Source organism: Cuculus canorus, chromosome 6 (assembly GCF_017976375.1).
Source record: "Cuculus canorus isolate bCucCan1 chromosome 6, bCucCan1.pri, whole genome shotgun sequence".
NCBI classification, from domain to species: Eukaryota; Metazoa; Chordata; class Aves; order Cuculiformes; family Cuculidae; genus Cuculus; species Cuculus canorus.
The window spans coordinates 35,590,878-35,613,290 of record NC_071406.1 but is presented as its reverse complement, the minus strand read 5'-3'; the positions used below and the strand labels follow the sequence as shown (position 1 = coordinate 35,613,290).

Below are 22,413 nucleotides of genomic sequence, written 5' to 3'. Positions count from 1 at the left end.
TGCTGGGAGCTGAATAGGTGGGTTGTGCTGTGCCTCTGCCAGTCCCATTGCTTCCCTCTCCAAGCAGTTACTGCTATCCAGCATCATCCAGTTTGTGGTTGTGCTGGGGACCATACAAGTATTTGGTGACAGTACCCAGCAAGCCATCATCTCAAACACCACTTTCATGCCCAGAGAGTTTTCTTTGGCATGTGCCTAGTCTTTGCTTTCCTCATTGCTCATAATGATGGTCACAGAGCTTAAAATCGGTCTTTCCAGTAAGAGTGCACCACCCGTGCAGGCATCTCCCATCTGGCTCCTTCTCCCGAACAGGAAGTGAATGGATATGTCAGGTGAGAACAAACACCAGCCTGAAGGTCACCATCTGCACCAGTCCCACAACAAGCTGGTTGAGGAGTTGAACTAACACGGACCTGTCTCCTTTTTAGCATGCGTTTCCTCCGTGCAGGGTCAGATCGAACAGCGCCCAGATGACAGCTTTGTTACCTAAACTCATGCTGGTTCCTGCATGGAAAGGTGTGCCGGGAGAGCACCTGTGGCCCAAGAGCTCTGCATCTGCTTCTGGAGGGTGGGCTGCAAGAGGAGGGGTTGAGGGGTGCCTCAGCTGTTGCTTCAGCCCGTGGTCTGAGAGCATATTTCTGTGGGTGGCCAGCTGAGGGGACACCAGGACCTTCCACTCCACCACCAGGGCAGTTCAGCTGAGGCATTGTCCCAGGGCTCTGCCGGTGGTTTCCAGATGCTGCCCCAGAGATGTGCCTCGAGCAAGATACAAGAGCAGCACGTTTAGGCCCAGGCTCTCTCCCTCTGCCAGAACAGCTGCTGACTGAGGGGAGCACCCGGCGCCTGGGCCTTTGCTTTGCTGCCGCTGGTGCTGAGGAGCTGGGCTCCCACCCCAGGCAGTGGCAATGCTGGCACCCACGGGGCCCACCCGGCCGTGGGGCTCAAAGCTGTGACCACCAGCAGGATCCAAACTCAACAGAGGATGCAAGCACGGATGTAAACCCTGCTGACCACCTACGAGTCTGAGAAGTTAGGGACACATCCACTTGGAATTTTAGTAAATGACTGCAAAACACCATTTTCCAAAAGCAGCCGTACAGCCCTCCTCGCACCCTGTCACCGGCAACACAACTACACGGATGCTGCAGATCTGATGTGTATTTTCTGGCCTTCTCCTCTCCCCCTCTCTGGCCAGCAGTGACACCACACATCACCCACCTCACCACAGCCAGGCAGCAAGTCCATGTTCCACAAGCAGGGAAGGCAGCTCCCACTTCCAGAGCTTCTCATTTCCACCCGCAGGCACCCACGTACCCAGAGCACTCCTGCTTCCTCTGCAAGGCATCGTCATGTGTCCCCAAGCATGTGATTCCTCCACCCTTCCCAGTTTCTCTTGAAAAAGCTGTTATTTCAGAGACCAAGTTGGCAGCTGCAGAAACACACCCTCAGCTTACTGCCTCGCCAGCTCTCATCAGGGAGTGCAGGGATAGGAATAAGGGCAATGGTTTTAAGCTGAAAGAGGGGAGATAGAGATGAAGAAATGTTTTCCTGTGTGGGTGGAGAGGCACAGGTTGCTCAGAGAGGTCACGGCTGCCCCATCCCTGGAGATGCTCAGGGCCAGGTTGGATGCGTCTTTGAACACCCTCATCCAGTGGGAGGTGTCCCTGCCCATGGCAGGGGGTGGAACTTAAGGTTAAGGTCCCTTCCAGCCCAAACCATCCTGTGATTCTATGAAGGACACGCACTGTATTTTGACATTTCACTTTTTTCTTGCCGTGATACCAATGTACAAAAACAATGATGAGACTTAGCAATTATATAGCTCTTTATATTTTCAAATATCTGTACAAACATTAATTAAACAAAGCAAGGTAGTATGCAAAATAGTCATTGCTTAGAATTGACCGATGGGTTGTGCTTCAGCGGTGACACCAGGATAGGGACAAGTGTGCTGTAAGGAAAGCAACAAACCAGGTAAAACGAGGTCTCATCTTCAAAGTTGGGATTATGAATGGAGAAAGTAAGTGCTGAGGACAGTATCTGAGAGTGTTCTTTAATATTCTTACACCAGGTGGGTAAAGCTAATGTATTCGCGCTGTCACACAGGAAGACTGGGGAAGAATAACTGCTTAATGCAAAGAATATACAGCAATATATATATATATATATATATATATGTATAAATATATATTCACACACACATTTGATCTTAGATTTGTTCAAGACACCTCAGCCAAAATACAACAAAAAAGATATTGGTATGACAACGATGAAGATATTAAAAATGTAAAAAAACACTGCAGTGACCTCAACTGTGAATCTTTGCCTTCAGACAAAATACATTCTTTCCATTGTTACACCTGCTGAGGCTGGCTGCCCTCCCTATGGACAGCAAACAAGACTCTTAATTTCACTCTCCTGGAATGAGAGGAAAACACAACATAGCTACCCATAAAAATCATTCCTGCACATGCAAATGTTGTTGGCACAATTAACAGCCTATTTATTAACAGGCAACAGGACAGGCCTTTGGCTGCAAAGATTCTGAAAAACAATGTACATTGACATGATCCGAGGAGAAATTTGGATTCCATCTGCTCTCTGTAAGCTCTGACAAGTTCAGGATTTCAGCCCCAGCCCATTTCTGGAAGCCCCCGCTGGTTTGCATCATTCCTACTGCAACCAGCTCGATAGAAACAATGACACAGGAGGTTTCATCAGAAGCACCGTAACAGCTTAGGCACGTGATGCTGCTGGATGCATGCAAGGGCTTTGGTTTTAGCTGCCTGAGGGTGTTCTAGGGACACCCATCACCTGCCTGGTGATGAAACACCACGCACCCTGCAGCTGTGAATACACACCCTGCCCACCACAGAGACACATGCCACCTTCTTCCTTGGGAGTAAACCCCAGATTGTTGCAAATGCTCTGGACCAGCTGTTCCCATAGAGGAATGGCAGCAAGCCCAATGCACCCTAAAAACCTCAGATTTACATACAGCTGGGACCTGCCTGTGCTGGGACATCTTTAGGAAAGGCAGTGGCTGGAAAGCACCAGCTGCTGAATGGACAAATGAGTTGTTTGGCCCATGTTCCCAGTCTCCTGCCCAAGGGCCTCTCCAGCAGAGTGCAGGAGGGAGGAGAAATCCCATCCCATGCCATCATTTCTGCTTTAGAAATTAGAGAAAAATAGCAATTTCAATGTCTCTCATCTTCCTCATGTTTGCCAGGTGCTGACTCACAACAGCTGCAGCACATGGGACCCAGCTGACAGCAGGAGCCAGACGGAGCCCAGGCTCCTGCGCTGGGGGGCAGTGGGGATCTGCCCCCGGGTCAGCCCCCTCCCAGCCCTGCAGCATCCAGTCTGGTGTCCCTTACAAAATCCACTTCTAGACCCCTGCAAAACTTGTGCCTCTTAGCTCTGGGTAACCCTGGCGTAAATGCCAACTCCTCTCCAAACAGAAGTGCACTAAGCAAAGATGCAATCTTTTAAACTCAACTGAAATCACTTTTTTTTTTTTCCAAAAAACCCAAACATCAAAATAAAACCCACGATGATTCTGAGACAGGATAATTATATTTCATACATTTTACTTCTGTGGGTTCTTAGATTTTGATAATATTAGACATTTTTGTTCTGACTGTACACTGGAATTGTGGCTCTTCTTCCTTTTCAGTGAACTTGGGGATAATCTTCACGGTGGATATTTTATGATGATAAAAATGCAAAGATTTCAAATTGCAACTTCTCTGCAAGCATAAGCCTCCCAAGCCTTTTAGCCTAATTTAAGGAACAGAAAGAATAATCTTCACTGTTTAGAAAACTATCAATATTTAAAAGAAAAATCTCCATTACGTGGTGACCACGACGGAGCAATTCTTAGAATTGATTCTCAACTCCTGGTGGGTTATTTTTTAAAAAGACATCTTGGTTTCAAAAGAGATCACTACTCTTCCATCGGACACACGTTCTACTTCATCCTACCAAGCACTCATGCATGTTTTCCCTGAGAGAGCAGAAGGAGATTTATTTTTTCCCCTTGGGTCAACAGCACTCTTAGACATCACAGAACTGAACTGATTAAATGCAACAGCAGCTCCGAGATCCTTAGACTTTCATCTGCAAGTAATTTTGGATTTAGAGGATGTACAGACTATCAGCACAGAAAAATCTTCTACTCTTGAGTTTCCTATGCAGTAACCAGTCATGAAAACATGTCTCTAAGATGAGAAGACGGAGATTGCCGACTGTACAGAAACTCTGCTGCTGCACACTCCTAAGCACGCAGAGTCACGATCACCGTCACCAGCTACACAAGGGCGAGAGGCAGCCGTGAGCATGAGAACTACATGGACATCCACGCTGTTGGAGGAGAACAGTGGCTAACAAGCTCCTACATGTGACACGCTTCACAGACAAGCAGTAAGAAATAAGCTACAGTTATTACTAGGTCCTGAGTACAACCATAAACGATATTTCAAGTGTTAACCTTTAGGCCCAAATTTTCTTAAAACAAACCTGCAGAACATATATATCTCAAACATCTATATTTAAAATAATCTATTTTACTTACCTACAAACTTCATTACAGCTAAACTGCTATCTGGAGAAAACCACCTTAAATTAGATTTCAAGTATTCATCAACATTAACGTTGTTACTCTTTAAGTCCTTTGAAGATCCTGAGACAAACACTCATATTCAAGCAAAAATAAGAAAAAAAACCCCAACCAATTAAAAGACCCGAAGCAGCTCCCAGAGCAGCCCTGCAAGTCCCCATGCAGGTCAGCTCCCACTCATCCAGCCCAGGCTTTTCAGACAAGACCTGCTCAACCTCCCAACCCACCGGGGAGACTTGCGGCTCCCAACAGAAAGGTCAACCACAAAATTCAGCAGCTGCTGGAAGCTGAGTTGTCTTATCTTTTGCAGTCGCTCAAAGTGCTATACATCGCTATCCATTCCTGCTTGGTGACGGTGATTTGTGAGGAATATGGGAGCATCAGCAATAACGATTCTGCCTTCCAACATTTTTCCACATATTAATTGGAAGAAAAGGAGCAAGCAAGTGAAGGAAGCCAAGCAGTATTTTATTGACTCCCAGAAGACAGATACGGATTGCATACAACCCTGGAAAACTTCATACTTTTTAAAATCCTGGAGTTATAAACAAGAGAACTCGTTCCTCATAAATAACCTGACACCATTCCTTCGTCAAAAGCTTTTGGCATGGAACATAATTCCTTTACAGTTTAATTTTAATCATGCAGTCAAACAGCTTAAAAAAACTGTGTCTACAATAATACTTAAATATATTGCTCATATTTGTGACTTCATAAAAAAAATAGTTTGAGCGAATACTTTCCTAGTTGTCAAAAAAATCCAGAGAGACATCAACTTTTGAATGAACACTTCAGAAAGATGGGTAAAAGTAATTTGCTGGAAATTATCACCAGACTTCATTTATCAATAGACCAAGTCCCGTAAAAATGTTTACTTATCTCACAGCAGTAGTGATCCCAAGAAAATGTAGTGGTGTGAATAGCATTCCCTCGATCCTGCAGAAATGCATGGACAGCCACTCAGAATTTCCACAATGGGAACCAGACAAGGTTGATCTCAAAGGCAGATGCCCAAGCGCTGGCAAAATCTGACCATATACAATTAAATTCCTTCTAGTTTTAGAATAGGTCAATCTAAGCCTCAGCTGGATGACAACCACAAAAGTCTTGTCATGCGGGCAGAGGCCATGTGAGCACTCTTGGTTTTAACAGGAATTGGGCAGGATGGCTTAAGTCACAAATGAAGCTGAATTAACACAGCCTGTCTACTGCTGCTTGCAACATTTGTTCCTCTGGCATCTGGAAAGGGCAGTAACCTCTGGAAGCACCTGTTTCCAACGGGACCAACAGGCCACAGAATTGCTCCCCTTCCCACAGCAGTGTTTGCTGTCATCCATAATACTGCCAAAAAAGGGTTGTTTGCACCTCAGTGCATTACTTCCAAGACACTAACCCAGAGGCTTCCACTAACGCTCAAGTCATTTTCAGGCTTGATCATTTTTTTGAAGTTGAAAGTGGGTTCCTACTTGAGCAATAACAAAGCAGCACATCTCCTTGGCATTCACGATTGGCCAGAAGTGGTTTTTCATCAAAATTTCCAACCCTCCAAGTATTTGCTACACCCCGCCCCCCTGAGTTGCTGGGGCTAAGATACAGTAAGTCCAGTTACAGCTTCATGATATGCAGGCTTTGGCCGTGCAGCTGCCTGAAAGGACCCATGCTCCACCCCACTGCCGCTGCAGATGCACTAGCACCACTCTAAACTGGATCTCTGACCCAATGTGGGTCTAAAAGTAATGCTTGACTTCAAAGCACGGGCCAGCCTGCTGATCTGGTGTCTTGTGTGGCACAGGCAAAGGGCAGCGGAGCAGAGGAACAGGAACTAAGACCTGGAGTGCACCGATCTGGTTTTGTCAGGTAAAATTCCATGTCATGAAATGTCACCTTCATCGCTATCAACGGGAACATGAAGGATGTTCGAGAAGCTCTTTGAAAGCACAGGTGATACCTGGATGGGCATGAGCCAAGGGATGTGTTTGGACAGATGCCGCACGAGCAAAGAAGCAATACTGGACATTGTCTCATCACTCCTAAATGTCATGTTCTAACAAGTATTCTTAAAAATGCCTTCTATACACCAGTTAATCAACCTGATCTCACAATATTTTCCTTCCATCTTACATTTTTTACATAAAGCAGAAGTGCCTACACCTTTGGGAAAAACACCTTTCTAAGTAATTGTCAAAGCAAATGAAAGCATGTTTGAGAGCAACTTACCTAAGGAACTTCATGAAGGCCATCACACATGTAAAGCCAAAAGACAATGACATTTCAGACACAACAACTTGGGTAAAAGCAGATAAAACTCACAGGAAAGAAGTCTGAATAACTTTTTGTCCATACAAGAGCTTTTCCTTTCTTTGAGAGGAGAGCAGTCAATACCCAGCGAGTGACTGGTTTTGGCAGTTCAGGCTTATGCCCTTAAAATGAGCAATTTTTTTTTTAAGTTGTCATATCACTATTACAGTTATGACTGTATTTGGATGAGTTCCTGGGATATACAAATTACCTACTTCTAAACAGGTTTCTGCACGTTATAGACTAAACTTCTTAACTTACAAATAATTATTTTGCTGTTTCCAGTTTACAGTGGTAAAAAAATGAAGACTTCACAATGTGTGTAAATGGGAGGTAAATGTATTTTTAAAAACAGAATAAAAAGCTGCATGTTAAAAACTGGGTCACAGACTAATAAATACATACATCGAAGACATGAAATTTTCAGCAGCTGGTTTTAAAGAGCAAGGAAGAGGGGAAAAACTAGCTGTCCAGACTCTGTTCTGGTTCTGTGGTCTACGTGCTAGAAATATCTGCAACTTAAAAACAACTTAACAGAGGAGTAGAATCAGCTTTTTCAACTATTTTCTTTTAAAAAAATTAAGCTACTTCCTAAAAGTGTGGTGTAAAATCTACAGAAACTTCCATTCCTTCATGCACTTAATGACATTGAATTAAAAAAAGAAATAGTTTTAACCCAGAAAAAATGAGTCATTGTATACTGTAAGGACAGCCTTATTGCAAGTTCTCTACAGTAAAAGTATTTCTAGAAATACACCAGAAATTACTTCCCCATAACAAAATATACAATTACGTGTCAGTTCATCACTGAGTTTCAGTACTTAGGCAAAACAGAAATAGTTTCTATGAATTATTTTTTTTTAAAAAAAACAAACCAAAGGAAAAAAAAACCCAACTGCAAACAGTAAAAAGATGTTTTGATGGCTGTGGAGATGCTGGAATGCAATGCTGGACACCAGGAATTTCCAGAACAACCCCCTTTCCAAAGTGATGAGCAGTCTGTGAATTAGACTGTGAGAGAAAACTGATCCTGTTCTATGGGCTTCTCCACCCAGGCTCCCAGTCCTGCCTTCAGGAATGCTTTAAACAAACATTCTTTGGCAGCTTGATACTCAGTGGCTCCTTGCTTGGTTTCGTGGTACAGGTTGGGCTTGAGGATCTTTGAGCGTAAGCTGGAAGAAAGCTGTGTGGATTAAAGACAAGAAGACAGACAAAAAAATATAAGCCAAACTAGAGTGAATTGGTTATTAAAAAAAATATTATCAAAAGAAGATAATGAACTACTAAGCGAAATGTTCAGGGAAAGGCAGACAAGCGTACAACACTGCTCCTTTCAGCCATCACGGCTCTAAACCCAGCTTCACTGCACTCAACAGCAGGGTCGGCCACTGGTAAAGTGAATCCTTCTGCAGAGCCACGTCCTGGCAAAGGCACGGTCTGGACCAGTCCTGCCCCAGCCAGCCTGCCTTTTGCTTTCTCTGCAATATCAGCTGTCTTTGGTGGACAAAATCTAGGCACGGAAGAGCCACAGGCGATACTTTCTTTTAGGTTTTCTTTCCAAGAGAGGACAGAGCGAAACTTCAGCAGGTTTGACTGCAGTGAAATCGGGATTATGCTTCCAAATTTAAATTAAAATAAGAAAGTAAGCTCAAACAAGCATCCGTTGTTTACTTAGGATTATTAGATCCTTGCATGCCTTTCGGACCAGACATCATCAAATTAAAGAATAAGCTAAACAAACGCATTGTTCTTTCCCATTAGTACATGCAGCAGTGGCTAACATCAGGCTCAGTTTAAAAAAGGCTCAGAAAGTGGCTTCTGAATACAGAAAGCACCACCCACAAGTATTTCGTTAAGAATTAAGAAGTGGAAAATCTAACACTCTGGAAGATATACCTTTGCATGAATACGCATCCAGCGGCTGTAGAAAGCATGCTTACAAAGGCGAGATGCACGACCCATTTCATCTTTGCCGGTTGTAGCATTAATAACTTCAAGACCAGTATCTCCTACTGTCCAGTTCACACTGAAGTTTGGCGCTTTCCCTGGCTGACGGGCTTCTGCGTTGCTAATACCTGAAAGAAAAGTGATGTTTAATGACAATTGTAAATACTAGCACTCTTGATTTTTAGCTTTTACTGGGGAGCAAGCAATATAGCAGTGCTAATGAAATCACACTGCTAAGCAGTCTTACAAGCAGACCTTTTGTTCCAAGGATATTCTGCAGATTTTTCACTGGAGATACTGCCATGCTAAAGTAATCTCTCCCTCTGTCCTTCCTAGCAGGGCAAGTGAGCATCACCGGAGCCATGAGAAAGCAGCCTCCTCAGTGGAGGGGATCGTGGAGAGGTCTGTGGCAAGGGTTCATGGGGACAATAACATGAGCACCTTGCCACGTCCATCTCAGGAGGATCTGGTGTTATTTATAGGGCAATACAATGATCTAATTATTAACCTGTAAATAATCTGTAAACCTGTAAAAAGGGGCTCTGCTCTTTCACAAAAAACCTGCTGCTCTCAGAGCCCACTCAATAGCTGAGTGTAGGAAAGGGCAGATACTGTGAGGTTTTGACAGTTGTAATTCTCCAATCATTTCCCTTTCACTCTGCCCTTATTAAAATTTCAGGTGCATGTTGCTTATCTCATTTCAAAATGGGCACGAAACTATGAACCCTGGTCATGTTCCAACACACAGTTACAGTTCAGCTAACAAGGCTGGACTGCAGTCGTATTCCAAGAGGTTGTGCTTTTTTAGAAGTGCCTATCATGTGCTTTTTCACTTTAGCTCATAAGAATGGAGCTAGGGCAGAGCAGAAGAATGAGATGGCAGGATGTCTGCAGGATGCCTTGCAAACCAAGGCATGAAGGTGCCTACATTTCAGTAACTGTCAAGTGCCTTTTGTTAAAAGCTAACAATCTATTTCCTCCTTCTCATGGACTCTGTTGGGGTACGGCATGACAAGCACAGGCAACAGCACTGACGCTGTAGGCGTCCAGCTTAGACAAAGTGAGCCTTATCCTCAGCATCCTCCAGAGAAAGCCAGAACAGGCAGACATTTGAGTCTCCCAGCACAAATCCAGCTGTTTCAGCTGCCTCCCCACATCATGTGACCACTGCCATTTACAGTGCCCAGAGATGGCAAACTGCAGGACTCAGAGGGGGACGTGGACAATTTTGCTCAGATGTTTAATTATGCAACGCCTCTGGAATATGGCTTCATCTCCACTGATGGAGAAGTAACGCCACCAGAAGTCTTACCCAAGTGCGAAGCGAGGCTGGCGGTCCAGCCTAGGCTGTCTAGGGCAGGATGCATTCCCCCACAGCACCTCACTGCACATATATGCTGTGTATAACAACTGCAGTACCCTGCTTGAAGATAATGGCAGCCGCTGCCACCCATGCAAACTCCACTCCTGCATTTCCAGGACAGTGCTTGGTGTTCGCAAGCAGCAGCCACAACCACGAGTTTAGGTTGTGTATGCTATGGAAAAGCTGAGGAGCACATCACTTTTGATCCTGCAGACATTACAGGAGTGGCAAAAGATTGTTAAGAACTCTTAGCTATCTTGCTAGGAGAGAATAAGTAAATGGGATTTTTTTTCTTTCTAGTAAGTAAAGATCCCATCTTTAACACAATTTTCATTGAGAGCCTATTTCAAATTTACTCTGAGATTTGTTCACTTTATAAAATCTAGTGAACTTGCATCAACTGAATATAAGCATTGCAGCAGGATGCATTTCTTGGTGGTACTTGAAACATGAACTAATAAAGAAAGTTAAGCGCAGGACTGGCTCACATGGCCTGGGTCTGGCAGCACCTGTGGACGCAGCACTGAATGCATAAGACCTACAAGGTCTGAAAGACATCACAAAATTCAGTTTGCTTACTATAATCAATTCCTCATCTAAGAAATGAGCAAACATTTTGAAATATCCATCTTATTGAACTTCCTGAAGCTGTTAGATTTTTACACTTGGTTTATGTCAGCCTGGTCACTATGACCGATAACCAGTAATTAAGCAAATAGGTAAACAATAACAAATAACCCTACCATTCTCCATTTTCTTAAATATAAGCTGATAAAATTGAGAATCAGAACAAAAGTTTACTGAAGAGCTCTTTTTCTTTTAGGAGAGACGCACCCAGAAGCTGAAATACAGCAGGATGCCATGGATCAACACCCACCAATTGGTAAATCAGTGAGCGTGCATGTAGGACCCACATAATGACCAAACTGAGGGGACAGATAGTGCCCTTGCTGAGCAGGTACCATCAAGAATATCACACAAGCAATGCTTGAGGAAGACCCAGCAAGAAGGGGGTTTTAAGACAAGATGAGAGTCAAAAAGTCCTCATCCTAACTTCTGCTGTCCTTCTGAGCAGGTGGCAATGAGCACGTACATCACACCTCCTGAAACCTGGAGCTCATCATGCACAATGTAAGTTGCCCTGTACCACTGAAGTGCAAACACTGCCACTCTTTGACTCACACAACACGAGCCTTGCACCTAAACACCGAATAAATTGGAAATTTTGGGTGCACACAAAATGAATCTCAACTCTGAGTCTTCAAAATCATGTGAACTCAGAATTGTTTTGTGAACCTTATGTGAAACAGACCCGTGCTGACAAACCTCCACATCAAAAATTGGTTTTACCAAAATGACTGAGGCAAGAGGGCTAAGAAATCATCACCACATGTCAAGTGAGTCAGTCATATTTTTTTCTTTAATTTGGTGATACCTATACTGTTACCTTTGTTTTTCTTCCATACACTGCTGAGCAAGTACAGGGATCAGATATAGTTTGTCAAGTACTGCAAAACACCATTTGCTCTTTGAGCCTGCTCCTGCCCTATCAGCTACTCAAACACCCACAGCATCATAAGCACCTGCACAAGCAAATAAAATAATGAGAAGGAAGCTGTAGTGTATGCGCCACATTTCCATGGAAATTATACAACTGCATTCCTTGGGTTATTTTGATGAATTAAATACCAAACAGACTCAGAATTTAAAATACATTTAAATAACAACACGCCATTCATTCTTTTAATCATCAGCACAAACCCTGGAGAGATGACAAAGGAGTCCCTGAAGGTGGGGTATGGTTAGCACGGACATGGAATAAAAGGGTCACCTCAAAAGAAAAGTGTCTGATAACTCTTTAGGTGGATCATATCTTCCCCCTCAAAATCTGCACACGAACATAGCACAATAAGCCAAAACTAGGAATAGGAGAGAAAGCTAGATGGAAAGTAAAATATTTTATTCTCCTTTGAAAACTGATACAACTAAGCTATTTAGAGAACATCAGTCAGAATTTATTGTTGAATATTATTATACTAAGGTATAAAAAGAAAAAGGAAAGGTCACAGCTCTTTGTGCCAGTGCTTATATAAAAAATAATAAACCTTGACAGTTCTTTGAGGGTAGAGCTCAAAAAAGCTTCATTAAAAAGGAGATAGAGAGCTGAAAAACCCCAGTGTGAACGGGAGGATAAGGTACCAAGGAAACAGGCAAAAACCCACCAAAGGTTCTGCTGAAGGATTTATTTTTGTTAAAAAGAAAAATTAAAATGCAAATGTAAACAGCAGTCAGAGGAGTGCTGAGGCATGAACATTTATAGTAATCATTCTTGCTGCAGTGGTCGAAGTCGTCTTGTATACAAAACCAGATGAATATTCTGCAAAGAGGGTGGGTGGGTTCCCAGACCAGAGCCCCTCTTCACCCAGGCCACAGGAGCCATCTCCAATGGCCAGTAAAAATAGTTCTAGGATATGTATGTGAAGTAAGCAAACACAGGTTATGGCACTCAGACAATATTCAGTTGCATTCAAGGAAATTAAAGACGCGGCAGCAGGAGCCGCAGTCATAGTACATCTCATCACAAACCACACAAGTTCTCCAGGATGGAAGGTGGCCAGTGTAGAGTTCAGAGGTGTGCCAGCAAGCTACCAGTCAATAAACATGACCTCTGCATCAGGAAGGCTGCAGAAACTACAATACTGCCAAATACTGCCATACTGGGCACAGATGTAAATAGAACAATACTGGGAAAGACTCAACAAAAAAACTGCGTTAGTAACTGAAGAATGGAGGTGGCTGGAGTGACGCTACTTCTTAAGGAGCCTACAGAGCAGAAGGACTGTCTGTTCGAGGTCCATCTTAGAAACAGACCTCACGGACATCTGAATGAAGATGGTCTCCTTGGGAGAAGCCAACACGGCTGGACACTCTCAAGCTCTGTGCAAACCTGTAAAGGGTGTATGTGAGGAAAACAGAAGGTGAAGAAGATCAGTGATGACACTAATTTATTTAAGAAGGCAAATAAGAGAAGCAATTGCAAAGAGTAGCAGTGAGAAAGCTCATAACATTGGGTGATTGGACAATAAAAACTTTTCACAGATAAATACTAACACATATCAGGGGAAAAAAGCAAAGCTATTTTCCATAAGGAGTGTTGGACTTGGAGCTGGATACTAGCATTCAGGAATGAGATTTTAGTTTTGAATATTGAATTTCACCAAAGGCTCAGGTCAATGATCAGCAGTAATCAAAGGAAGCAAAGTGACCATTAGGAATAGTTACTGAAGAATCACGGAACTGAACAGAATATTATGATACCACCATCTAAATCAGTACTGCTGACTTATTTTGAGTATCAGGTGCTGCTGTGTCCTCACCAGCTTGAAAACGCAGGAAGGGTTGATCCTTATGTGGAAGGGTCTCCATGAAAGAATAAGAAAATAGACTAAGACTTTGTAGCTTGCAAAAGCCAAGACTTACATAGGAATACTGCAGAGGTATAGAAAACCAAGTGACATGACACAACTGCTTATAGTCTGTATCAAACAGAGCACTGAGGAGCATCTAATTCAACTAGCAGAAAGGAAATTCCATTGCACAAACCATTCCAAGTACTACAGCCCTCCTTACTAAATGAGGCTGCGAATGGTACAAAGTTTAAACCAGTTCAAAAAACAGAACCAGCAGTTCACGAATGAAAAATCCATTGAGGATTTCTAGACACAAAGACTCACAAAACTCTGGATGCCCTTGATCCACAAATCACAGCTGCGATTTTCAGAAACCAAGGTTTCCAAGAGTCAGCACAGGGAGGGAGGGAGCTTTCTACCAGCCTAAGGGTCTCCTGCAACCCCTAGCTGAAAGTCATGCTCCAATATGCATGTTCACATTTAACATGCTGGCAAAAGGAGGTGTAAGTAGAAAATCTCCTATGAGGAAATAAAGATGATGAAAAGACAATTTTTAGCAGTAGATAGCACCTGCCTGGTCTGACTTTGATTTAATGCAATTGCCCCTGCAGACATAAAATGTGCTTTACGGTAGAAAAATACCCAGTTTTCACAGTGCTTTCTCAGCTAAACCAGTGAGACAGTAGGGAAAGACAGCTATTTTTTCTTTAGTTCATCCCTCAGGTACAAATAAGTCGTCATCCCACAGCTGTGAATGTGGTACCAGGACATAGGATTGGGGATACATATTTCTGTGGTTTGTATCCCTGGTAAGAATATACCGTAAAATGTGTGAACCAGAGAGCAGAAAGGCAGCTCCCCAAACACCCTAGCTGAATCCAGCAATGTGGGGCAGAAGACTAGCTGCCAAGACTGAACCAGCAGAAGAAAATCAATCAATACAATTCTCCACCCAACCTCCAAAATCAGCTTTGCATGCACTTTTGAGATGTGTATTTTCATCAAAACTCAAGAGCTGAGAACATTTCTGAAATCTCTCTCCTGCTCAGTGAGTCCTGGCCAAACTGTTTAAACAGATGGTGCTATTTTATGGCAAGTAGATTATATTAACATTGCAGAAAGATGATTTTTAAGATGACAAGGTATGTTGTTAAAAGGATAATAAAGACTCTTCCCACCCCAGCCCAAACCTGTGGTCTTGAATTGATAAAAATTGTACAAAATCAGGCAGAAACAGTCCACACATCAGCTACTATGTGCATACAACTATTTAGTTTTTGGTACTCTTAGTGTGGTAACTGTTACTTACTTGCTAATATAAAGAAATACACATCAGCTAACACTTTACTATGCCCAGGTTCAGGGAAACCTTATTTATTTCCTTCCTTATCTAAATAAATGCTGGTTGCTCTATAGGCTATTTTCCCCATGGCCTCCCTAAATCTATTTCAAAAATTCAAGTCAAACTTTAAACACGCTTTAAAATAGTGACTTTTTTTTTCCCTGGAAAATAAACAGACACATGCCAGAAGCCAAACTCTACAGAACAAAGCTATGCAAACAACGAGAGGGAGGAATAAGAGCTTTAAGTTTAACAGCTTCCACAGCATTATTGTAAACAGCAGGTTTAGAATTTAAGACACTTCAGAGCTTTCCTTTGAAAGTCATGGCTCAGTTAGAAGTTATGACTTGTTAATTCAAATATTGCCATTTCTCTTAGCCCCACCAGAGCCCAGGATCAGCACAAACCAAAGAACAGCACTTCAATGTTTAACAGCAGCTGCAAAAGACAACTGCTAACAACACTAACTGGAGCTTGCCATATTGCTGCCTGTCTGTCAGATATATTTAATACTCTATTAAAAATATCCCCAAAGAACGTGCCACAAGGGTCTGAATGCAGCACCTGTGCATTACAATTATTGGTTCATGCAAACAAGTCGGGTGCCATGCTAATTAAAACCAATGTTTCATTCAACAAACGTTATGACAAAAAGAAAATACAACCAATGGCAGCTGAGATGGTATCTCCACCTTTTGACTGGTCATTGATATAGAAATTCTAAATCAAATGTGTCTATCTTGGCATACTGATCAATGATGTGGCCGTTCAACAAATATCTGCAATGGCAAGAGAAGTGACAGTGAAAGCCAGCACTATTTCATGGGTGGAAAGGGGTTTCACTAAGCTGAGGCCTTCAACTTGCCTCACATACTGCTAAGGCATGCTCCAAACAGCAATCAGGTGAAACTGCATCCAAAGGTTCGTACCCCAGCTCTTTCCATCTTTTAACTTATGAAGGATCCTTGCTATGGTATTTGTGAGTGATTATCTGTAATAGGTTCAGACCATAACTTCTCTGTCGTAACCAGAAAGCAGTTTACTCACGACACATAATTTGCAAATTTTTGAGAACTGCAAAATCACATTGCTACTGGAACAGACTTAGTTACCGGCACGGCCTTCTCCATTAGATACTTGCCACTAAGTAAAGGTCTGTTGAGTGTATAAAGAGGTGGTAGATCTTCTATCTCTGCTATCCTCTGGTATACGGCTCTGGATAGATGATCCCCATGATATAAACTCCCCAAGATGATGCTAGAGAAGTAAATTGGCTCCACAAAGAGGCTAAGTAAGGCTCCTTGAATACCCAATACGTTCCACCTAAGAGGGAGGGAAAAACAAAACAAAACAAAACAAAAAAAACACTTTCTTTTTAATGGAACAAGTAATATCTGCCAGACATAACAGCAGTCAATCACAATGGACCAGACTTTCAACCCTTCCTCTTGACCAGCACATGACTATGGTAGCATAGCTTTGACACCTGCCAGAATTCCACAGATCAGCTTATGGGATGGCTCAACAAAATGCTGAGTAAGATGACCTATAGCAACAGCCCTACTGTCACCATCCACTTAAAGGAGCAGAATCTGTACCTTTACTCCCTCACTAACTTGCCTGGTGATGCATTTTCCAGCACCCGAATGCCAGGAATGGACGGTGTAATTCAGTTGGAGAAAGGCAAACTGTGAGAGGCTCAGTCAGAAACAGTAGCTGATGCCTTCAAAAGACACCTGGTAGCAGGCAAACCATCCTTCCCAGAATACAAGAAGGATTGTATCTGCAACACCTCATTCACCATAAGGGAAGGCTTGTCCTTGACACCCCAGCCACCTGCTGCCAGAAAGGACAGACGTAATTGCTTGCCACGGACAGGGAGAAAACTGAATGTGAAAACTGAAAATATGCACAGAGTGCACATACTCTTTGCTCACTTCCGCTGCTCCAAAGACTCCAACAATAAATCCCTGTCTGCACCACTGTGATCTACGCTGGATTAGGTCCAGTGGCAGAGATATAGCATGCACAGGAGCAAAATACTGGAGGGGGTTTTGTAGCTCTCACTCTGTATGCAAGCCATACAAAGTACTTTTCAAAACCTCCAAGTCTCCTGCAGAGCGTTTTCACTGTCCTTGTCTCTGACGTACACTTGCAAACAGCTTGGCACTACTGAAACAGCAACTCCAGTGCAACTGCAATGCCCAGATACAAGCAGCAGGGAAGTTCCTTTTGATGCCTGAATAAAACAGATGAGCACAACGGAAGCTCTCGTGTTCATATAGAATGGTTGCCCTTATTGAAAGGCCCATCCTAAACCACGATGCAAGTTTCCCTAGGAAAACAGTCACTAACAGCGTTTCTTACAGCTTGTGCTGGGGTGGCGTGGCTACGCATCATCATCAGTTTAGGCTAGAAACTACAGAGCACAACTACTTCATTACTGAAAAAACTGATCTACACATTGACTACCAGACTTGCAAAATGTTTTTAAAAAAAATGGATTAAACAAAAATTGCAATACAAAGAAACAATATCTCTGCATATCTTTACTGAGGATGAAGATGGAGGCAATGTGCATTAGCTTACTCACCTGTCATTAAAAAAGCTGACCCTGATGAATGAGTAAAAATACTGTGCTAATAAAAAATAAGGCATATTTTACATTGAATAAAGACATATTTTGTATAACATTGAAAATGCAGTCAGCCACCAAACATAAAAGTAAAGGTGAAGTGAAAATTATTGCTTCCCAAGGCCTACATGGCTTTCTAAGGACCTTGCCAAGATTTTGTAAGCACAGAGGTATTTCAAGTGCTGAACAAATCACAACAGTGTTTTCTCATTATTTGCAGTATTACCTACATCAAGCATAGAGGAGCGTGTGGACTGTACAGACATAGATAATGCTATGGATGAAGAATCCGGAAATAATGCAAGACTAAGGATTGCAAACTGGGCTCTTACAATTGTATCTGAAGCTTGCAGACACACAAACTGAGCTTCACTGGGAGGCACATTATATTTTACCTTTCATGAAGAGTACTTGAGTGACGGATGGACATTTTAAAAAAGGCCAAAGCATTTCTCTGGCAAGTTCCAGCTCCATAAACAAAACCATGGCCAGATCCTTTCCTTGCTTCACTATTCATTATGTCCAGAGTTTGTGTTCTGTTGCTTCTTCCCACACTTGGTGATCTCCTCTAGCATAGGAAACGAAAGCTGAACTTTGTCTCGCTCGACTCCTTTCAATTAAAAGAAGTGTGGACACCTAAACAAGCTTCTGCAAGGTGAATTGTGTGACTGGTACTACAAGAGTAACTGTGTGCCTGCCCACACACCTGCTGTTTTTCTAGGGTGAGCTGCAGCACCTTCACCACCGTGTTCTCATCACCATGGGATTCAGAGCAGCTGGCTTGCTGCAAGGACGTGGTTTGCAGAAACCATACAACTAAAGCCTCATAGAGTCATAGAATTATTGAAAGGTTTGGGTCGGAAGGAACCTAAAAAATCATCCAATTCCACCCCCCCCTCCCACCTCCAAGCAGGGACACCTGCCACTGCATCAGGTTGCTCAAAGCCCCATCCAGCCTGGATTTGAACACCTCCAGGGATTGGACAGCCACCACTTCTCTGGGCAGCCTGTGCCAGTGCCTCCCCACCCTCACAGGAAAACATTTCTTCCTAATATCTCATCTATATCTCCCCTCTTTGAGCTTAAAACCATTCCCCCTGGTCTTATCTCTGCACTCCCTGATAAAGAGACCCTTCCCAGCTTTCCTGTAGACCCTGTAAGTACTGGAAGGTGCTCTAAGGTCTCCCTGGAGCCTTCTCTTCTCCAGGCTGAACAACCCCAACTCTCACAGCCTGTCCTGTACAGGACGTGCTCCAGCCCTCAGATCATCTTCGCAGCCTCCTCTGGACTGGCTCTAACAGATCCATGGCCTTCCTGTGCTGAGCCTCACACTATGTTCATCTATGAAGATGCCACGAAACTATGAAGAGCCTCAAGCTCTTCTTATGGATTAGGGAGGATTAGATTAGTAAATTAGTTAGGTTAGTAAAACTAGCTTTGAATTTAAATTGTTATAATAAAAGAACATACACTTATCTACAGAAAAGTACACTTGTATCAGAAATTGGCAGCAGAGCAGAGATAAATGTGAAACCCAAATGAAATTCTGCAGATTGTAAAGAGTCAAAAGGAAGGATTGCAAGGGGACTTTTTTGTTCCTCCTTTATACTGCACTTCTCTCTGTCAAACAGTAATTTTCCAATTCCACTACCACGTATGCCAAACCCAACATTTATAGACATATATTGATAAGAAGCTACACCAATACCACACATCAATTTTTGAAAGGCCATAGGCGTTGCCTCCTGAAATGGAAAACTGCCTCATCCCTCCAGCTTAGAAGCAGAATGTTGTCAAATGTGGTACTAAAGTTTACTGAAACTACAGCTTCTTTTGAAGCTGATGGGCCCATTCTGTATTTCCCTAAAAACCGCAAGGTGCAGAGCAGAAAGAGCAAAATTTATTACAGAAAACTTTATTAAAGAGAGTGTTGTCTTGCCAGTGAAACAATTACGCAAAGGATTTTTAATTCACATTAAAAACAGTATCAGAAAAAGGTTAAAGTAACTGAAGCAACTTAAATCCATCTCACAACCTCAAACCTTTCAGGGCTCAGACGTATTCTATAACAGAGAAAAGAACCTTCCCATGCTGCAGCAGAGCAGATACAGACCCTGGCTGCAGCACATTGGTCATTCAGGGGTATTTAATGTTTCAAGAAACTGATAATAAAAGACATCTCTCCTATCACTAATTCAGTATTTTAAATTCCTCCTGCAACAGCCACAGGCAAAAACTCAGTGCTGCACGTAAAATGACCTGATCTTGGGTTCAGTCTTACTGGGCAGATCACAGAGCAGACCGGACCCACACAGTACCTTTTCTTACCACAAAGGCAGGAAAATGACACTACGTGTGCAACAGAGAAGACAAACATCAGCAGAATACAGGAATGCAGCTTGAAATGCCTAAAGAAAGATGTATAGACAAGAGACTGCTGAAGGAGAAGAACAGCTTGGCAGGCAGGGAGACACCCTCCAATATAAAACTTCTCACTTGAAAAATCTGAGGCACTTGTTTTAGCTGACCATAAAACCAATGCCACCAGTGACAGTATTTTACTCTGAGTGTTCTGCTTTTAAGATACTACAAGAATTTTCTTTCCTCAACTTTATAACACTTCAAAATAAAACTGGCATTTAAAATACAAACTTTTATATTGATATAAAACACGAGCCATGGGATTTAGGTCCTGACTGCCAGCACTTACACACAGGTGCCTCCATTTGAGCTGGGGGGGGTCTAGATCTCATTACATTTAACCTTGATGTACCAAGTAGGGCCATAGGTGTTGGGCTGAACAACTCTCCACCAACAAATGACCGCTGTGGCACCTGGTGCAGATTGGGATATCTGCAGCCAAACACCAGCCATCCGCTCAGCAGCCTGCAAAGCTCTTTCAACTTCAACTCTGCAGTTCTGCAAGTGATGCACAGTGCAAAGAAAAGCAACCTGATGTGACAATAGAAAGTTCAAATAAAGGTGGTGTATTTACTCATCCTGAACTGACCTTCTGCTTCAGACCTGGCTTTTGTGAAACAGAAGATCAGATTGAGGGTCAAGAAGCAGTTTGGCACTCTGCCAGGGGCTCACTGAGATGATATTTAAGCCCTACCATATTTGATAAGGCAACAGAGTTTCTAAAGCTCCTCTAGCAATAACTAGAAAAGTACTTAAGCACAAAAAGGGAAAGAAAAGATGCAAAGGAAAACCAGAGCTCTCTTTTTCACTCAGACAGACCAGCTGACACACCACAATGGCCCTTATAAGCACTTGGATTGGGAGGGTCAGCGTTCCCATCAATACACAGACAAACTACTGTTGATTTTCTGGGACAAGGAAAAAGAAATTACAACTTTATCTGGTTATCTGGCCACTGAGCAGCTCTGAACAGTTGAAAAATATAAGGAGGATGACAGTCAGGTTGACAGCTGTAATCTGCTGCAGCTATAGTGTGAACTTGCACTCCACCACTTCCCCAGCACCAAGCCTGACTGAAGAGGACTATGTCTACCAGCAGAGAGCCTCAGCCTGCTAGTTTTATTGCTTGCATAGCTCTCCATAAAGTCAGACTGGTGACAGGACTCAAGCTCTTTATTTGGCTTTTTATTTTGAAGAGGCAGTTTCTCTAGTCCAGGTTACAGCACAGCTCCACTAACAACTCTGAGGTCACTGCAAGAGGTAGGGAGATACAGCATACACATGGGCATAGGTGCTGGGAGTCTCCTAAAACACTTGCACCATCAGAGAATATACTACCAAAAGCACACTCCCAAACCCAGCTGAAAGCTAACTTGATTTAGAAAGGAAATAGGAACTAGACAAATGATGTTTTTTTCCTGCAGGGAATCATTGATTTCAATGGGACCACTTTGCTGAGCAAAATGATGCAAGATGGAGGAAACTGTGTGAGGAGAAACACTAACACCTGGTCTGACCAACATAAAGAATCACAGAATGGTTTGGGTTGGAAGGGACCTTAAAGTCCACTGGCCATCCAGTTCCAACCCCCCTGCCGTAGGCAGGGACACCTCCCACTGGATCAGGTTGCTCAAAGCCCCATCCAACTTGGCCTTGAACACTTCAAGGGATGGGGCAGCCATTAGTTCTCTGAGCAACGTGGGCCAGTACCTCTTTTCTTCCTAATACCTAATCTAAATTTCCCCTCTTTTTCTGCTTAAAACCATTCCCTCTCGTCCTGTCCCTGCATTCCTTGATAAAAAGCCCCTTCCCAGCCTTCCTGTAATCATGTATAACATGTATCCTTTTAGCAACCTCTAATTATTCCTCTTCAAACTCCTTATTATTTCATATATTCATATATTCACTGTTTGTTGTGAGGAAGAAATAACCCATATTAACACACAGCTCTCGTTTGGTAACAGGCATATTATTTTGCTGAGAAATTTTTACCGAAGTTGTACCAGCAGATCATCTTTTTTAATGAAGTCTTTTTCTTTCTCTGCTTTCCATTGAGTATTTTTGTTCAGCATGAAAAATTCAGCCATCTGAAAAAATTCAGGTGTGAACCAAAAACTACTTCAAGTCAGACATGCTGCTGAGTAACACTTGGTGTTCCTTGTATCCCCTACTGTGCTCTACAGTTCATGGTTCCCCACGCATGCTTAGCAACAGTGAGACCAAAAGACTAAATTTTCCCTGTCACCAAGACTTGGCCGCATCCTCTACCTCCTCTACAAAAGTAATCTTGTGCCCCAAAGTACCTAAAGAAACACTCTTTCAAGCCTCTACATCTCACCACCTTTGCAGACTAGAAGCCAACGATGGCCTTTGCAGATC

At 42.9% G+C, this 22,413-nt stretch overlaps 1 protein-coding gene across 5 annotated transcripts in view; it reads right to left on the bottom strand.

Moving 5' to 3' along the window:
• Positions 1-1,824: 1,824 nt before the first annotated feature.
• ADARB1 (adenosine deaminase RNA specific B1) overlaps positions 1,825-22,413 on the bottom strand; it is a 90,823-nt gene continuing 70,234 nt past the window's right edge. For 2 of the 5 annotated variants that reach the window (XM_054069583.1, XM_009566888.2), the window contains 3 exons: positions 16,120-16,301; positions 8,813-8,991; positions 1,825-8,099 (listed from right to left, as the gene is read on the bottom strand). In XM_054069583.1, the coding sequence (XP_053925558.1) occupies positions 7,923-8,099; positions 8,813-8,991; positions 16,120-16,301 (538 nt within the window). In that variant the 3' untranslated portion in view covers positions 1,825-7,922. Of the gene's footprint in view, positions 8,100-8,812; positions 8,992-16,119; positions 16,302-22,413 lie in introns of those variants that run through there. The other 3 variants (XM_054069584.1, XR_008450341.1, XR_008450340.1) reach the window with 3 other exon arrangements.